Consider the following 20,227-nt stretch of genomic DNA (forward strand, 5'->3'; position numbering starts at 1 on the left):
GGAGCTTTGTTCGATCTTGTCTCGACTGCCAGATTTCTAAGCCGCCGCATAATTCTAAGGTGGGTTTGTATGCTGCTGATCCTCCTGTAGCGCCCTGGCATGTCTTACATATAGATATTTTTGGTCCTCTGACACGTTCTAAGAAGGGTAATGTATGTTTGCTTGTTGTTCTGGATATTTTAACGAAATTTGTTATGTTATTACCTCTTAGGAACATGGAGGCTGCCTCTATTGTTAAGGTGCATACTGATTTCCTTCTACCGGTCTGATCAGACTCTTTGGGATTCAGATTTGGAGTGCATTAATGTCGGACTTAATTCGGCTCTTCATTGAGCTACTGGTTTTCCACCTTCAATCTCGTTCCTAGGCCGTAAGCTTACCATTCCCTTACTGAACCAGTGGGGCTTTCCGACCCTGGACACCAGCCTGGACGCCCAGGCATTGGAACGTGTACTCGAAACGGTTTCCTGTAACATTCATAAGGCCCGTAAGGCCATCTCTGACATTTACAACAAGGCTAGAGCACCTCATGGTTATAAGATTGGGGATTTAGTACTTTGTAGAGCATTTAAATTGCCTAAGTTGGCTGATCAATTGAATGTAAAGTTACTACCTCCTTATGAGGAACCATATTGTATTGACAAGTTTTTGGGTGCCAATATCCTTTTGTTAAAGTGCTGTATGCTCAAATTTAAGTTTCGAAAGGCTCACATAACCCAGGTGAAACCTTTTATTAAATAGTTTGTTATATGGTTTGTTGTAAGTTGTTTGCAGTATTATATCCAGTTACAGTATTATATATATGTATATATATGTTGTTGTGCTTATTATTATGAGATGATAATTAATTATTATTATTAGATTAGCCTCTTGGCCTGTTGTTAAATGTGTGTTCCTAGGAACTTGTGTTTGAAATTTGTATCTGCAGTTTGTATTTGTTGGATTTGTGCGTGGTGTTGCAGCTCCCCTTCTCTTCTTTTTTTAGTTTGGCGCGCCATCCTTTTTCCCTGTTACCCTTGCTTGCTGTGCCCGACTTCCCCAGAGATATTCAGCTTCACCTCACCGAGAGACGTCTCCGTGGGACCTTCTGTTCGTTGCCTACTCCCTACTGGTGGTACCTGCCTATGAGAGCCCATCGTGCTACTGCCCATCGTGCTACCATGAACTTGCCTGGCAGCTTCCTCGTCGTGTGGAGGCTCGATGCTGCCTCGCCACTTCTGGGTCTTGGAGAGCGACCGTGTCGATTCCGGCTGAGTGCTTCCTGCACTGCCGTGAGTCCATGGCTGCCCCTGGCCCTTGCTTGACGGGCTCTGGACATCGTAGCTGACCCCTTCGTCAGCCTGCTAAGGCACTGTGACTTGGTGCTCCCTGCTGGAGTCCCCTCCCATGCCTGGGTGGTTGCGACTCACGGGACCGCCCTGCTCCGAGCCTTTGTTCTGGGCTGAACATCAACTTCATATCTGGACTTCTTACTCCGTACTCCGTATCAGCCGCTGGCTGCCCTCTACCGCTGTTCCGATGACCTGCGTAGCGTGTGCCTACGTCCGAAACCATCTCGTTGATCACCGCGGCGATCCTGAAGCTTGCTGTTTGATGCTGTCTCCAGTCTCCGATTTCAACGTCATGAACTTTCTTCATCGTGTGGATCTTCAGGCTCTCCGGGCAGGGACACTTTAGGGAGGGGGGTTGAAGCAGTGCGGGCACTGCTTAGCATTCCTTCCCCTCCTTTCCCCTCCCCTATACTCCTTTCCCCTTCCTCTCCAACCTCCCCTTCCTACCCCCCCTCTTCCTCCCTTCCCCACCGTGCCACCAGCGCACTCTGCTGTGTATTGTTCCCGGCCTATATAACCTCGGCACCCAGGCTATTTGCCGCAGTCTATCGGTCGTCTGACTCGAAGGCTGTCACTTGGGGCTGGCGTCGCGTTCGTATGTACTCGGCTGTGAAACTTAGCTTTTGTAATTTTTAGTAATTAGTATGTTCTCTTATTCTTGCTTGCACGTTGTGGCCGCGCTTTCACCTTTGGATTTTTGCCATGTTTAGTAATGTTTGTAAGTCATCTTGGACGCTTCAGGTCATTGCTTAATTTAATTCTTTGCTTTAGTTTCTTTTGCTCACGCTGAGTACTACTTGCAGCTTCTGTAATTTTTTTTCTGCGGTTGTATATGGGCACGCCATGATGGCTTTGGACACTTCTTGTCAAGCCGCGTCGTAACGGTAATAGTAATTGTATGTAATTGTAAGTGTAATTTCTTTCTTTCGTGTTGTTGCCTAGCGGCCCATATGATTTGTGTTGTTAAACGCGTCGTCAGTTGGCCTCATTTATCGCAACATTGTTTTAACTTGAATTGTATGAATGATTCCCACGGGATGTATTGCTCAGAAACGACTTATATTATATGCATTGTATGCTATATTTGTTATAAATAAATTGCCTTGCTTGTTATTTGGTATATTGACTTTATTTTTTGCAGCACCAGCAAATATCTGTCGTCAGTCTTAACGGAAAGACCCCTGTTATTTCTCCATTTTCAGTTGTATCCCAGTAGGTGCGGCTAGAGTTTTATTAGTGGTTTCGACACATTTACGTAACCACCTGGCTGGACCACAAAATGCCGTTAGTGGGCAATTGATGCACCACTCGTAATTTTAAACAATATCATAATAGTAAAGCTATTTGTGAGACATATTGTATTGATTACAAAGTATGTAAGTATATAGTTTTACTAATACAGTCCTATATAGGCTAAATCGGTTTACTCTTGGATTATGTTGAATGGTATGATAAATCTCTCTTGCGTAGTGTTGTACTATAGTTGTGTGTAAGGCTGGTACCCATGTGTTTAAGTACCACGGCCTGCTCGGAGACAAAGCCGCAGCCAGGATGTTGTGAAGGAAGGGGTCTGGTATAATCGCTGTGTCATGTTTTATGAGTAAGTTTTTCATTAATTGAATTTTAAAAGAAAATTGAATGTCACACTAAAATCCCCGAAAAACAGTGGATTTCCAGGACTTGAATCTTTCTTTTATAATCTGCCATAAGATTCTATGTTCACAGTTGAAAATTCTATAACGGCGCATGACCACTACGAAGACTAGCCAGTTCAGTGCCTCGCACATAGAGGTGAAGAGCCGTGTGAAGCTCGATTCAGTGTCGCCCTTAATGCCCTTTGCTTCCAGAACTCGTGCGCCTAGCCAGGCGGACACTTTATTTTAGCACATCAGTTCGTGTCAAGAATTTCTTGGGAGTGGGGAAAGACTTGTAACAAATATATATGCACTCAAAGCTTCTGGTAAAAATGTGCATGCACACACTTCTCGCAGGCTTCGGCAACTTGATCTGAAAATCTTTTACCCATTAAAAATTCACTCAACAAGGAAAGTGACTTGTTATCGAAAAATTCAAAAAAGAAAATGTGAGAATTACGTCATTCGACTGGCTGAATATTTCTGCCATGCTTACATCACGTGGATGTGGATTCAGAGCAGCGAGAATATTTTCTTTGAACAGGTAAAATTTTGGAGTGAACAATTTTAATGTTTCAGGGCATTGTTTCAGCTTTCCTCCTGAAATGAAAATTTGTGATGATAAAAATGAAATTTAAACACCTCTAGTATTTCCAAATACATTTTTAATGACAAATGCACAAGCACCCAGCTTTTCTTCTATCTCATCCACATCAAACATTCATATAAATCTAGATGAAATTTCACCAGTAGACTACCAGGAAATGCATTCATGACTACACACTATTCAAAAGGAAGAAAACTACAAAATAACATTCTGACAGCAACACCAAACAAAGTAATGCTGAATGCAAAATAAGAAGGAAAAAAAATCAGCCTAGCTCAGAAACAAAACAAAAAAAAAATTTAAAATTTAAGTGCAATAAATAAAAGCCAAGAACGCCATATCGAAGTCAAAAACTCCTTAAAATTTCATGCCCAATAGAAGGCTTGCTAATTAATATACAATTGACTTCAACATTTCAAGCAGATGAAGCTAGTGTACAAACTGAAAAATTCAAAGATAAAGGAAGAACTGTCTGGGGATAAACGTTTGTTTTGTTGTGGTGAGTGCGGGAAATATAGTGATATTTGGTATCGTTGTGTTGAATCATATCTGTGTTTTCATGACCAGTGCAGAGGGTGGAACAGTCCTGTGAACTGTAAGTGCAGACATGACAAAACAACAATATTTCGCTGTAAGATTAAATAAAGATGCAAGTATTGTAGCTTACTAATTAAATTAAAAAGTTTTGCATCAGAATGTTAATTACAGTTTTGGTCTGGCGTTTCACAACTGTCCTTTAATGATATATTAGTTCTACAACATTGCAAAACCTTATTCAAAAATTCAACTTAATCCCAAATTAAATTTTTATTTTTAGAATTTAAACATTTTTACAATAACATGAGATTTCACGACTCAAATTTATACAACAAAATAGACTTGTAATTATATTTTATATGTGCACTATGAAGTATTTATGGTCTTCAAAAACCATGCTAGGTCATTTAAGTTATTTTTTTCATTAAATTAATCAAAAATAACTTCAATTTAACATTTTTCATTGTCTGCCATGTCGATTAAAAAGTATAAGACATTGTTTACCAAAAGTTTTTCTTTCAATCCTCCAAATTTACTGCTGTGGATCATATAACCCGAACGAATGTGTCATTTTAACCAAAGCTTAGGGTAAATGACGCAATGTAATGAATACAGTTATTTTACATCCATGGTGAAATGTATTCTAGTTTTATATAACTGTGTTGTACTATTGTATAGAGTGCACTGGAGCAGTTACAGAGAAAATGATATTTTTAAAATTAATTGTTTGGTTTTTTTCCATAGGTGCACCATATTCCTATAATTTACATCACTAATTGTATACTCCACGTCACAATGGAAGGGAACGTACAATAATATAAAGATCAGACCCTAGAAATAATCTACGAAGGAAATAACAGTGTTAAGACATTATAGTGTGATAATAAGAATAAACATAACAATATAGATTTAAATACTGAATCGCATATGTCTTCGACCAATGACATAGTATGCTGAGATAGGTGTAGTATTCTCAGAAGTAATTAACTAACAAATTATCCTTCACTCAGCTTCAGATGATAGTTGAGGATGCCAATAATGTCTTCCCCGCTGGACCACGGGTGGATGGCAGCTTTAACTTGACCTGGAGGGTTGGAGTCCAGCAGTTTCATCAACTTGTACCCTTCCCTGGGGAAGGCCAGATCCTTCTCGCCCAGCCTGAGGACAGGGCACAGGTCGTTGCCGCCGTCCCCGAAGAAGGCCAGCCTGCCGAAGGACACACTGTCAGCCATCCTGCTCCTGACGTGCTCCTCGAGCACGTGTCCTTTGCAGAGGTGCCTGAAGCTCTTGTCGCACCAGTCCTGCTGGTGGTAGGGCTCGATGATGATGTAGCCGTCGGCGTCGTAGTGCGCCGGGTTGGCGTACACCCTGTCCACGAGCGAGGACACCTCGGACCCGGACAGCCAGTCGTCGATGGCGACCGTCATGAGGTCGGAGATGATGATGACCTCGCAGTCGCGCGACTTGAGCAGCCGGAGGACCGCGTCCAGCCCCGATGTCAGAGGCAGCTTCCGAATGGCCTGGCGGATGTGCTCGGCGGTGATGCCCTTGGACTCCTGCAGGCCCCGGATCATGGTCTGGGTGAAGGACACGGCATCCATCGTGAAGGTGTAGTTGGACTTGACGTCCGGCAGGCTGCGACCCGCGCCCAACTCCACGATGGTCTGCAGACCATCGCCATTCACGATGGTGTTGTCGAAGTCGAAAGCTGCTAGTATCGGCTTCAGCATCTGTGACAGAAATTTGACATGTTTTTATATAATTTTGATTTGAAATAAAAAAAATTCCCCTGTCTTATTTTATGTATTAACCCATTTTATTTTCAAAATATAGAATTTAACTTCCATTCACTTTAAGTTACTCTACCTCTTAATCTTACTGATGAAGAATTTACCAGAAATGTAGACAGTAGGGGATGACACCAAGGACAGAAGCTCAATAAAATCTTTGTTTTTGTTGAAAGGGTCATTTATAGACACATTTAAAAACAAAACAAGAGTAAGTACTTCAAAAACATGAAAGTTTTATTAAAGCTATTGTCTATATTTCTTTATATATTTTATTATTCCTTAACCATGATTATAATAAACAATATTTCAACAGGAATATCTTTGTTGCAAAGTATTATAAATTCATTTCTTTCAGTTTATTAAAAATTTTAATAACACAGTTACGACATATTATACTTGTATGTGATTGTAGCTAAGATGCTACTAATTGTTCGGGAGGGGCAGGTAGGCCATGCTAGAATAAACGTGAGGTCTACTATTGCACACTATTTATTTGCGCCATCGAGTGCGCTAACAAATTTACATTTGCCTACAGCGCACAACAGCCTGATCGTGCAAAAGACAGACCGTAACTGTCTTTTCTTTCCTCCTCGCCAGCCTGACAGCAAGCACAGATGAGGGGTGATAATCCCATTGGCATCCGAGTTAAATGGACTCCTGGAGGGTGCGCTACATTCTACCCCAGGGGCGTACACACATTGATGGGATAGCTCCTGCTGATAACTGCATGGTGATCATAGCACGGTAGATGTGTTCGCGATGTACCGCCACAGTACCCCTGTGCCAGTGACTTGCGTACAAGTTACGAGAAACCACCTTGGAGGCGGTTAGGGAAGCGGACTTTGTGGCCGGATCTACATGTTGAAGATTGGGGTGGTACGAGTCGACATCCAGACGGTTAGTCGGAGCGACCATCCCAGCAGCAGGACATGGTAAGTCATGGTCCCTCTGGAACTATGTCACGGATGGTGTATGCAGGTTTGAGGCGATCTATGGAATCAGTAGACTGTCTACCATGCATTTGGATAGTCGCAGTTTTTCTTGTACGACTAACAAAAGGTAAAGGCCCTTCATAAGGAGGTTGCAAGCACCCTTTTGGGCCATCGCGGCGAACAAAGACCTCGGTGGATGTGGCAAGATCCTTGAAAATTAATGTTCTTGGCTTATCATGTCTTGTGCCACCAACTGGTCGGAGTTCACGAAAGTGCTGCCGAAGATCTTGGATCTGGCCCGAGGCCTCCAGCTGTCCTGGAGGGTAGGTGAAGTGGTTGGCCATATACCAAATCTGCTGCAGAAACATGGAGATCCTCGCACCATGCTGCTCTGATGCCTAAGAGTATGGTGGGTCAGACGTCCACCCAGTGCTCTGTCATATGGCAACATATGGCGGCCTTTATCTGTCTGTGCATTCGCTCCACCATGCCATTGGAGGCAGGATGAAATGCAGTGGTCCAAAATAAGTCATTTCCATCAGGTTACTGAGGTTCCTGAAGACAGGACTCGAACTGGCGCCCTTGGTCGGTAGTGATTTGTAGTGGAGTTCCAAAGCATACAATCCAGTTGGCATAAAATGCTCGAGCTATGGAGTTAGTCTGAATGTTCTCCACTAGAACTACATCTGGCCAGCGGGTGAAGCGGTCTATGATGGTCACACAATAATAGCAGCCTTATGAGATAGGCAAGGGTCCCACAAAGTCGATGTGGATATGGTCAAAGCGAGAGGATAGTGGGATGAAGGAACCAACAGGGGAAGAAACATGGCGAGAAATTTTGGAGCACTGGCAGTGTAGACAGGCATGAGCCATCTTCCACAGTCCGATTTGACAAAGGGCCATACAAATCTTTGGGTGACCAACCATACAGATGCATTAATGCCTGGGTGAGCAGCTGGTTACCAAGTTGAATGCATTCTGTAGAAATGGGGCTGTGATGAAAGGTCATGCTGTTGGTGTAAAGACATCGCAGTATATCTCCATTGGGGAATCTGGTAAGTATATCTTCTGCAGCTGCAGGCCAGAATCTAGTTGTAGAAATCTTTGTAGTTATTCATACTCAGCCTGTGATGCCACAAGGGCCTGGTGACCGAAGGTTGCAGCTACCGCATCCACTCTATACAGGGCATCTGCCACATTATTATGGGACCCCGTGATATGCCGAATGTCTATGGTGAACTGTCTAATAAAGTCAAGATGTCGGGATCTCCGAGGTGAGCACTTGTCAGGGTTTTGCTGAAAGGCATAGACGAGAGGCTTGAGGTCGGTAAAAACCGAGAAATATCTGCCTTCAACCATATGGCGAAATTGATGGATCACTAAATAAATGGCTAGTAGCTCCCGATCATAGGCACCATATTTTTGCTGAGCAGGATTGAATTTCTTGGAGAAGAATTCTAATGGCTGCCAGGATCCTTGGACAAGCTGTTGGAGGACTGCTCCCATTGAAAAATCTGAAGCACCTGCCATTATTGCTAAGGGTGTGGACGAGCTTGGATGGGCCAGCAGGGTGGCTTTAGCAAGGCTAGTTTTGCACTTCTGAAAGGCACTGTCGCTGTCAGGTGTCCATGTTAACAGGGCTTTGCCTTTCACATCACCCTTTAGAAGTTCGTCATGGGAAGCATGCAACTGAAGCACCGGTAGAAGTTTAGCATTCCTGTAAACTGGCATAGCTGCTTCACTGTAACTGGTTTTTTGTAGTGGAGTATAGCATCAACCTTCTCTGGGATGGGTGTGGTCCCATCTGCTGAGAAGTTGTATCCTAAGAATGTCACTTAAGGTTTGCCAAATATGCACTTGGATGAGTTAATAAAACGCCCATACTGAGCAAGGCATCGAAAGAGTTCCTTGAGGTGCTGTCTATGATCTACCTCATTGATGGAAGCTACCAAGATATCATCAAGGTAAGACACACAAAAGTCAAGTCCTCTGAGATCTTCGTCTATAAACCTGTGAAAAGTCTGAGCAGCATTACGAAGGCCGAAATACGTGAATGGGAATTCATAAAGTCCAAAGGGAATTGTAATGGCAGTTTTTGGAATATCAGCTGGGTAACTGAGATTTGGCTGTAGGCCCTCACAAGGTCAATAGTCGAGAAGATTGTTTTTCCGCAAAGAGTGCGAGAGAAGTCTTGTATGTGGGGGATTGGATATCTGTCTGGAATTGTGCATGCATTCAGCAACAGATAGTCCCCACGTGGCCTCTATTCCTCCCCTTTTCTGGGTACCATGTGCAGAGGTGAAGACCAGGAGCTGTCAGAAGGGTGAGCAGTACCAAGTTTGAGCATGAATTCAAACTTCCTCTTTGCAATCCTGAGTTTGTCCGGTGCCAAACGACGTGGTTTGCTAAACACAGGCTTCCCAGCTATAGTGCGGATATGGTGCACTGCAGAATGTTGGATAAGGTGTGGGGTTCCAGATGGCCGGGTAAGACATACATATACATACTATTGGAGGAGCTCGAGGCAGTGAGATGATTGAGGAAGAGTCCTGAGACTACTGATGTCACCTGTAGCCTTGTGACAGTCAGAGGCAACAGATGTGATACTGTCTACTAGGCATTGATTCCGAATGTCTACCAACAGGCCATAATGATGAAGGAAATCAGCACCGATGATTGATTTGGTAACATCGGCCACCACAAAATGCCAGACAAAATCATGCCTGTGTCCTAAGTTTAAAGTTAGGTTAAGGAAGCTATAAGTTGAAATATTTGAGCCATTGGCTGCAAACAAGACATAATTGGACTTGGGCCACCTTCCAGGCAGGTGGGAGCAATGAAACACACTAATGTCAGCACCCATGTCAACCAAAAACTGTACCATGGTGCCCTTGTCCAAGATGAAGAGGCGGCTGTCTGAAGTCGAGGTTAGGTCGCTGGCTACCATCAGCAAGTCCTCTGCATGTTTCCGAGCTGTATTCACAGGGCTGAACACACTTTCGCACCCCGTCACCAAAGCAACGATGGTACCAGCAGATCCCCTGCAAACTCCTGCTGCGGGAGCGTTGCTGGCGTGATGTAGATGGGGAGCGGCCGCAGTGACTGTCGTGCTGGCCAAGACGAGTAGGGGATGCTACAGCTGCGATCTCCTGTCACCGTGTTCTGGCCATCTCTCCTTTTTGGCAGTCATGAGGATGGACATTTTCTCAAACATGAATTCTAATGAGGCTGCTTCTGCCATCTGTGGTCTCGGATTTGTATCCGCGATGGCGTCTGGAAGCTCGGCTAATGAGTCTAACGAAGAATTTGTCTGTGTCGCCAAGATCGCTTCTATTGGTGGTGGTAATAAACGACCCAGCCACAATGACTTGAAAAGGTCATCTGGAACGACTGTTCCTGCCAAACTGCGGAAGTGCCGTAGAAACTGCGAAGTTCTTCTGTCACCGACTTCCTCGTGTTCCAGCAGTTGTTTTGTCTTCCATTCCTGTGAAGCACTTAATTTATTTATAAGTTCTGATTTGAGTCGGCCATATTTGTCCTCAATCGGGGGATGAACTAGTATATCGCGCACTTCGGTCGCGTATTTACAGTCCAAATTACCTGCCACGTAGTTGAACTTGGTTTCGTCGGATTTGACGCCTGCTAGGGCAAACTGGTTTTCCACTTGAACGAACCACATTTCCAGGTCCGGAGCCCAGATGGGTGGAATGCGGACTGCAACGCGCTCTATGGAGACGGTTGATGATGAGGGTTCAGTCATGACTGCGAAAGTGTTCTAGAGTGAAAATGACACACTTAAAACATCGAGGTGCGATGATGTGCTGGAGCACGATGCAACTGCCTGGACTGTGTCGCCGAACATCAACATAACCTCTACCTGCGTGTCACAATGAGACGCGGAAGTCCGAAGTATATGCTGGAAGTGTCACAGAACTCGTCATTTCATCTACTTATGCGGCCAAGGTTGCAATCTCGCAGCGCAGATGACATGCGTTGCGGGTAACAAGACAAGGACAACACGTGACGCGGATGATGTACGATGTGGATGACATGCGGCGCGAGTGATGTGTGAAGCGGATGACATATGGTGCGACAGGTTGCTTATATTACGCAAATCATGGATATCGCGTGACACTTATTTCGGAACGCATACTAGCTTTGCCCCAATCACATCGGGGTCACCACTGAAGCTGGGAGGCTACTGATTATTCGGGAGGGGCAGGTAGGCCATGCTAGAATAAACAATAGGTCTACTGTTGCACACTATTTATTTGCGCCGTCGAGTGCGCTAACAAATTTACATTTGCCTACAGCGCACAACAGCCTGATCGTGCAAAAGACAGACCGTAACTGTCTTTTCTTTCCTCCTCGCCAGCCTGGCAGCAAGCACGGAGGAGGGGTGATAATCCCCTTGGCATCCGGGCTAATGGGACTCCTGGAGGGTGCGCTGCATTCTGGCCCAGGGGTGTACAAACACCGACGGGACAACACCTGCTGATAGCGCGTGGTGTGCGTAGCGCGGTAGATGTGTTCGCGATGTACCGCCACAATGATCATTCGCGTACCATGAAGTTAACCTTTACATTTAATTGTTACTTAAGACATTATCCGAAATATAAAACCCTTTTTTATTTATTAATGTTATTAATTAACGTAATTTCGAGGTTGTAGTCCAACGGTAAACAAAATAAAATTTAGATTCTATTTGTTATGAGACAAGGTTTAGAAAAAATTAGCAATTTTAGTAACCGCAGAGTATTTTTGGGCCATGCTGACTGTTTGACAGTCCAGAATCTCTGCATAGGTTTTTCTCTTTAGTAATTGCCAATGGCATATAGTTAACAGTAAAAGTTAACCGTATGATTTTTATCTAACTGTAGGTAATAATCGTTATTACTAAAAACGAAACACTCCACAATTGTAACTACATGAATCTTAATAACTTTTGTCTCGCCACAATCGTTATTGATGAACGTGATCCGTGTTCGTGGTTCGAATAGAGAGGGTAGTCCTAGTTCAACCCAAATAACGTTGACGACCGCAACTAAAGCCACTGAACTTATCATGTATATGTCTGTAAGATTGTTAGTGAGCAGAAATACGGCGCGAAGAATATTTTTGTGAACTTCTACCCTGAAGGAATACTCGTCTGAGATTTTTTCCCTATAACATTTGTGTCGTAGGTTTTTCTGCAATATTTAGTGCAACTACAAGTTAAGCGCCTCTTCGGTTTAACTCCAACTATTCGCGCAAAAGTTGGAAAATAGTGCGCACTAATATATGACGTATTAAAAACGTTTCTCATATTTGTTATGCAAGTTTGAACATTACAGCTTTTATTTCAGAAGCTATAGTGCACAAACGAATTGTTACATTCCAGTCATTTAAATATGGAGTCACTGGAACATACAAATATTACATCTTTCACAACCAGTGTTAAAATGTGAAAAAAGAGAGAATGTTTTTTCGTGGTATTTGAAACTTACAGATTATTCCAGTGATTACATTTTTTTTTACTAAGACTGGTCTAACGCAATCGTTAAACTAGACTAAAATAATGAGTAGGAATCCCTCCACCAAATTTAAAACGTCATCGATCAGAAAAAAAAAGGTTCATGAATAACTATGAGTGATCTCGTGAATAGTCCATAGAACATAGCGTATCATAAGACATGAAATATGGCATGGAAACTTTTAAAAATATTTAGTTGTATAATATGGGCTTTATTTTGACTTGTTAAGTGGATGTCCGAATGTTAGAACATGGACCCGCAGACCACCACAAGTCACGTCAACATTTTTTTGAGACGAGAAGTGGATAGCTTGAAAGAAGCTGGCAGCGGCATATCTGAGTGACGAACCTACTTGTCTTCCTCAGCCGTCCTGCGAACTGATTTTAGATTAGAGGAAGGATTAACGAGCGAAAGAACGAACTACTAGGGAGAAACATACCAGTAGATCATTTACAATTTTTTGCAATAACTACGCGATCAGTATGCAAGTCTAGAAGTGACAAATAAATTAGCTCGTACACCAACAACCCAAAGTTTTGTTGCTGACTGACTGAAATCCAAAGAGAAGTTTCACTAAATAGATTTTTTTTTACCATTCTTGAACATTTTTAAGAACTTTTTAAGATTTGGTATTAAATTACATTTTTTGAAAACTGCTATTATTTTGCACAAAATATTTCTGTGGCAGTAATTATACAGGTGAATAAAATACATAAATATTTTTTTTATTAGGTTATTAAGTTCTTATAATAAACTCCAGGCAATTCATCTAAAAACGCCTTGTTTATTTAAGCAAAAGAACCATTTTTCGGTCCTCTCACGTAATCACATGTCGTTAATGATATTTTGTTTTACAGTCGGGTAAACATTGGCAATGGGTTCGTCTTTGAAATTCATTGTAAAGAAAGTAGTCCTCTCCAAACCTGTTCCTATACTATACTCTGTCACTTTCAGCAGCCCACGGGCATAGGTGCCTGATCTATGTCATTGTAAAAATGGACTCACATTCCCTGGTCCACAGTGGCCTTGCCTTGAAACACGCGTCTATTCCACCTCAACAACCTGAAACTGCCTGCGAGCAAAACGACCACACCGCACAGAAAAAAAAATGTTCTGTACTTTCACAAAATATTCCTTTGGAAATCAGTTGCCAAGAATTAGTTTTTAATATTACAAGAAAGAAAACTTTGTAGAATGTATGACTGTGGTTATTTTTGCATATATGAAATATTTTTGTCGAGAAATTACTAAGTCTTTCTTAAGATAATTTTCACATATAACTTTAAATTTTTATTGATGTTTCATTCAAGCATTATTGTTTTTCTAAACCATGGAAATTATAATACAAAATATCAACAAATGGACTTTACTTTGTTTTATAATGCTTGTTAATGTGCGCAGTTAATACTGGAAAGATATTCAGGGAACGGTTTACAAATAACTTTAACCATTGAAGGCACAGGGGAAAAAAAAAAGGATAAATGCCAGGGTCAAATTCGGAAACCCAGTACTAATTGCGAACACTATTGTGTATTTGATACAGCTGTTTTCGTGTAAATACACCAAAATTTACAAATATGTAAAAGTTTTACATGAATATTTGTTTAGTTTGCAATATATTGTTACGAACGCAGACAGGACCGCGACAGGTTCGGAGCTATCTGGCGGCCCCGCACGGCCACTGACGTCACGCACCGTCCACTGACGTAAGGCATGCCACGCGCATGCCCGGCCGGATTACAAGGGATATCGCTAACAACCCTCCTCCCTCCGCACCGACGGTATCATCTGACCTCGGGCTATCATCGCCTTTAGCGGCCTGGGAATCCCGGGCTTAGAGGCCACCAAACGGAGTGGCGCGAACAAAAAAAAACCGCCTTTCTCTATGTTTCGGGGCGTCTACGAAGAAACGATAAATTCGCCAGCAAACACAAGACTGATCGTTAGGGGCATGCAGATTTCGCGAAAAGATCTGAGCACTTACTGGACTGCAACAAGATATGCCCGCACCTGTGGTTTCTTCCTTGTGATTGGCGGCCGTCTGCGAGAGAAGTCGTTGCCTTATTTGACCGGGGCCGCACTCAGGACGCGTTTACTCCCGCAAGGAATCACTGTGATTGGTGTTCGTAACAATCGATATGTACCTGGGAGCAACTCACCCAATCACGAAACACAGACGGTGTTACAGTGTTTTAACTTTCATCTAGTCTCGAAAATCTTTTCGCGAAATCTGCATGCCCCTACTGATCGTGTGCGGGGAAGTCTAGACCGGTCGGAACCGAGCACCTGGCGTGACCTCAGTGCGGTCCGAGCCGGGAGGTGGATGCGCGGGTCACCTCCGCGCCTGCCGCGAATAGCGCGCGGGGGGCTCACCTTGTCCCAGCCGTGCAGCAGCTCACCTCGACAGCACCGCTCGCGTGCTGGCGGCCCGGGCGACTGAAGGCCGGGGCGCTATAGCGCTCCACCGCCGCGGCTCCTCAAGGTCACCTGGTGGCCGCCGCGCCGTTCCGGAACCCGCCTCGTCACAGCACAGTGGCCTCGTGGCACGCAGGGAAACACAGGCATCTCGCTGCGTTTCACTCACGTTGGAACGTCTTTTAAATAGCACTTTCTTGGCTTCCGGGCGTAGGGCCGTGCCAGGTGATTGTCTTGCGACGTTTCGTCAGTCATTGTAGCTGCCAGCATCAGGTAGACCGTGTAGACCTAGTGTTCTGTGCGCAAGTTGAGTCGTGCCCAGAGGCAAGCTAACCCAACTTTCAAACATTAAAGTGGGCCGCGTTAAGTAAGGTAAGCTTAGGCATTGAATATATATAATGTATTATATATACACAATGGCTTGGGCTAGATAAGGGGACGCTTGGCTTCTCAAAGCGCCCAAGGTCAGTCTGCTCCGAGTAGTGGTGGAGTCAGTATCGTTGATTTTGTTTGTTTTTTAAGACCATGCCATGACGCACGACGGAGCAAATGATCGAACAGCTGTGAGCGATCAGGTGGATGTTCTCGAAAGATTGAGGAACATAAAGGGTAGGTACTTCGCGTGCGATAGGAGGTCGCCGCTGCCTGGGCACTCCATCTTGACGTCGCTGCCAGACACTATCGCTCTACGCGACCGCGAGTTTTCCTGGTGAAGCACGATTCGGCAACGCTGTCCCAGCCCACTTGAAGTCCCGACCAGTGTTGCCAGACGTATCAGAATTCGAGTACACGTGCCGAAATTACTGCGTCTGAACCCGGTACCCAATAAGATCCGCTCGGTTACGCACAAAAAGAGAAAAAAATTATATAAATCGTCAAAAATATGAAACTACAGTGCCTATTAACTTGGAATGGTAAACCAATAAGAGTGGAAAAAAGTGCTTGCCCTTACTATGACGTACTGACATTAAACATACCTGCCTTTTTGAAAACAGCCTAAACTACGTTGTATTCGTAAAGATCTCTGGAGAACTACACAATCCAGTTGCAGCTGGTATTAATAAGTAAACCGTAGGGCGGCGGCTGAAGGATTAGGGCTATCTCTCTTTGAAAACAGCCACAGGTACACTATTAAAGTACAACACAAATTTACATGACCATATTTATAATACAGGTAATATTTACAATAATCTTACACCAAACTTTAAGCTGAAAATAGCATTTATCTCAATGTGGCTGGAATATTTGCATTGAACGTCTACATGTTCCCCCCCCCTCTTCTTTTTCCCAAACGCCCATGAACGGATATTAAAATCCATTAACGCTATTATGAGATTTAGCAGATTATGATATTTGTATTTGAGAAGACAACAAATCTATGTTTTCTTACTTTTTTTTCTGTAGGCGCTTGAATGACCCTACGAACTGAGAACATCTTGTATCCGAAAGTGCCATAATGTAGAAGTGAGCGCACCCAAATTGTGTGTACTATGACTGGCAACACTGGCCCCGACTGCAAGCTCCAGCAGACTTCTTTTTGTTTCCGAGGATTAAGACCACCCTCACATATGATACAGTTTAGACAGCATCGAGGCGCTTCAAGCGGCCATGGCGTCCGCTCCAAACCAGGTTCTCATCCAGGTTTTCCAGAGTGCGTACCTTGCCTGGGGTCATCTCTGGAGAAAAATGTGTAGGCGCACGAGTGGAGAGTTTTGAATATCTCTAAAAAAATACGTAACTATATCTTGAATAAATTATTTTTACGGCAACACTTCATGAAAACACCCCGCAGGGATTTTTAGATTAAATATTTTTCCATAAAAAATTGCTAATTTCGAGTCATTTGGGCCAAATTTGGGCGAATTTGGTCAACTTTGGCGAATTTATGGCACGAGTTGGAGGTCAAGGACAAGGTGAAAGGTTACGTCATCCAAGATGACTGCTGTGTCGTCACAATCCAAGGAGGCTGTCGGCACCTCAGCACCCCGCCTGCAACTTTGTGCTCGACCCGGTCAACATATACTACTTTTAAGTTGAATGGTTTTATTGATAATTTATATTACAATATTACATGAATTAAGCGTGTTGATTCTCGTGTTACACAATTTTAAATTAGTAGTTTGTATGTAGCCTTTTCGGTAAAACTGTTTTTAAGAACATATTTGATAAGTTAAAATAAAATTATCTTAAAACAGTGAAAATATAATAATAACAGTTTTAAAGCCCAAAATGTATTAAATTACAAAGTAAATATTTGTAAAAATTTAATTTTCTCGATGAACTCTACATGCAAACGTTCAATTGAAAACTTTTTTCTACGCGTTTACATGCTAGTGCTAAAATATAACTTTTTGTCCTTTCAGTATCTCAAAACCATTGAGTCACGTAAGTCAAACGAAATGTAAAAAAATAGGTTGTCCATGTTAGGCTTAAGTATTAGTGAACTAACGCTTATAATATTGTCATGTTCGGTTTGATGAAGATGTTTCGTTCAGCTTGTGGAATCTTAGTCACTGTCAAAGGTAAAGGTGCAGTGCGCTACACTCTGCAACAGGTGCATGCGTTGAGGAAAACAAATTCCCGCAGTCTGACCGGTTTTTGCGCTGTGACAAACAACATACCGCAGTTGCTCGCAGTCCAAGTACGAACAAGTTGTTATATTTCATTTTATACTTCACCCGGGTTGACAAGTGGGTCAAACGTCTAGCAGCTGATTACCTTGTTGGTCTTGCTGTAAATGATAACTCGCTGGAAGTTATTGAAGGTACAAGTATTGCTGTGCAGTTTTGGGGACTTGTGTTCTATTGAATTCATCCATACCAACCTTTTCTGTAGCCGAGTTAAAATGTGCAACAGGTAACTGCAAATATTACTTAAAAATATATTTCTTAAGTCATGTCCGAAATTTTACACGAAATAGCCTATTTATTATTCGTGTGTTTGTTCGGGATGGAGGTTATAGATGTTGCACATCTCTGGCGAGTAATAAAGACTAGTTCACATTTGGTTTGTCATAATAATGTAAATAATCATTAATATTTTAAACTATAATAAATCTTACTTATAAATCACAAGTTCAGTGTGGTAAGTAAAAAAAAAAAACCGCGAAGTTTTTAAGTCATGAAAAGGGTTTTGATAAATCATCCAAAATACAATTTTCTCATTTTTTGGTGTATTGTAAACTCTGAGTCAACCACCGGGTCAACATACGTCGTTCTGTGCTTAAATTAAAGTTAACTAACCAGTTAACTAACTACAAATGATTTGCCTCAGTAAAACAGCGTGTTTCCCAATTTTGTCTCAAAATTTGACCTTCAACTTAAAATTTTACTTTTTGGAAAGAAATGACTAAATTCTGAAGTGCTGCATCTTGGAAACTATAGTACGTACATAGATGCGGTTGAGCTCAAATTATGGAAAATTTATTTTTAATTAAAAATGGCGTGAGTTTTTCGCTACCACATATAGGTACTGTAAAATTATATATGAAGAACAAAAACAAAAGTTCAAACATTTTGCTACTTTTTTTGTAAATATCTCAAAACGCACCAGAAAATTTTGGTGGATAAATACAAATTCGGATTAACCTCCCCCCCCCCAAAAAAAAAAACGTAATGATAATAAAACCGACTACTGGATTTTTTTGCAACGTGAAACTATCATTTGTCTGTATTATTGAAAAAAAGAAGAATGCGAGCGTCCTGGTTGCAAATATAAAATTCGAGGCTGACTGTAAAGAAATTATATATATATATTCTAAAACAAGCACATGCACACTCTCTGTCTTATTCTTTCGATCATCTATCTCTCTTGGTTCCATTTTTTTTTGGGACAGGGGACGAATAATCACACAAAGAGGAGAACGAAAACGAGCCCAGCAACGTACATAGAACAGTGCTTTCTTTATATATATATATATATATATATATATATATATATATATATATATATATATATATATATATGGCCAAGTACGTGTATTAAAATTCGGCCCCGAAATGTTACTCTCATTGCGCCTGAAAGTTGTTACACTTGTGAAGGTGAAGTAAATATCTAGGAGGATAAACCACGGGAGGGACTAGGCCGCGGTCGAGCGCTGCATGCAGATCGTTGACACCGGCATTCCTTGTCCCCGCGACGGGTCTGTTGTCTCAGGGAAACCTCCATGCCCCCGGCGGCGGCTGAGCGGGGGTCCCTGTTGACGCAGTGACGTCACAGGGGGAGGCAGCGCGTCTTGGAAGGATCGAGGGAAAATATTGACTCAGAGCGCGACGGGAAGGGCTTCATGGGTTGGAGAAGGAAGGGGGGGTGGAGAGTTCTGAAGGGATAGTGCCACCCCTACCCCCTTCCCCACCCCGCCGCTGCGTCAACATATCCCGAGTCTATCCGCGGGCGTAGACCATGCGGAGGGCCCAAGATTGTTGCGCCTCTTAAGCCCCTCCGATCTGCGTGGACCCCTGAACCCCAGGGTCTACCCTCTTCACCCCCCACCCCCACAAACCCAACAACCCCCAAGCCATTAACCTCCCCTGTCTTATGTTAATCGACAGCTTACGTGGGTCCAATTAGGAACTCGCCCTTCGTCAAAGGAACGACCATCTTTTCTCGTTCTGCCACTAAGAACAGAACATGGGTGGAGGAAGTACTGGATCTTCGGTGCCCTCAACCCACATAGGGTTTAGTGTCGTCTATGGGTCAGCTATAAATCCCAATCCAAACAAGCAATAATGGCCTGACTTTTAAGAAAAAAAATCGTGTATAATTCAGTACACGTGATACAAGTGAACTTTCTTTGACAATCGAAAATCGAAAAATCGACTCGTAAGTATATCGTAAGGTGTAAAACGGCAGAGAGAGAGAGAGAGAGAGAGAGAGAGAGAGAGGAAAAAAGAGATAGACACAGAGAGAGAAAAGAAGACAATATTCTAAATAAACATCAATTAAAAATTGTTTTTCGCTTCGAAATAACTGCTTAGGATAAAAACTATTATTGATAAATTTTTCTCACTGTGGAAATACCCAAACCATGAAGGCACTACTGTTTCTTCAAATAATTTTGCCATTTGAAACACACCAAATCTCTGAACGAAATATGAAATTCATAACAGGTAGCGCTATATACGCGGGAAATGCAGGAACTGTCTCAACAGCGCTCTCTACGCTGCTGGTTGAACAAGGAGGAACGAGAGCGCGCTGTTTGCAAATATAAAATTCAAGGCACTCACAGATGACTGTATAGAATACCTATATCTATTTTCTGAAAAAAGCATTTGAGCAACACTCTTTTTTTCTTATTATTTTGTTCATCTATCTCTCTTGGGTCTATTTTTTTTGTGTGGGACGAATCATTGCACAAAGAAGAGAACGAAAACGAGCCCATATATAGGGGACCCTTCCCAAATACACTTAGTTTTAGTTAGGTTAGGAAAAAAAAAATATCTCTTTTTGGCTAAGTACATATTCTCTGT

At 42.6% G+C, this 20,227-nt stretch overlaps 1 protein-coding gene across 1 annotated transcript; it reads right to left on the reverse strand.

The window, feature by feature from the left end:
- Positions 1 to 1,825: 1,825 nt before the first annotated feature.
- On the reverse strand, positions 1,826 to 14,793 carry LOC134535849 (pyridoxal phosphate phosphatase PHOSPHO2-like). The gene is made up of 2 exons (XM_063375184.1): positions 14,718 to 14,793; positions 1,826 to 5,839 (listed from the first exon to the last, which is right to left on the reverse strand). Exon 2 carries the CDS (start codon positions 5,837 to 5,839, stop codon positions 5,105 to 5,107), a length of 735 nt encoding a protein of 244 aa, XP_063231254.1. The 5' UTR covers positions 14,718 to 14,793; the 3' UTR covers positions 1,826 to 5,104.
- Positions 14,794 to 20,227: the final 5,434 nt, after the last annotated feature.

This window comes from Bacillus rossius, chromosome 10, assembly GCF_032445375.1.
Source record: "Bacillus rossius redtenbacheri isolate Brsri chromosome 10, Brsri_v3, whole genome shotgun sequence".
NCBI lineage: Eukaryota > Metazoa > Arthropoda > Insecta > Phasmatodea > Bacillidae > Bacillus > Bacillus rossius.

Coding starts and splice junctions, on each gene's coding strand:
- LOC134535849 (XM_063375184.1), bottom strand. CDS start 5,839: ATGCTGAAGCCGATACTAGCAGCTTTCGACTTCGACAACACCATCGTG.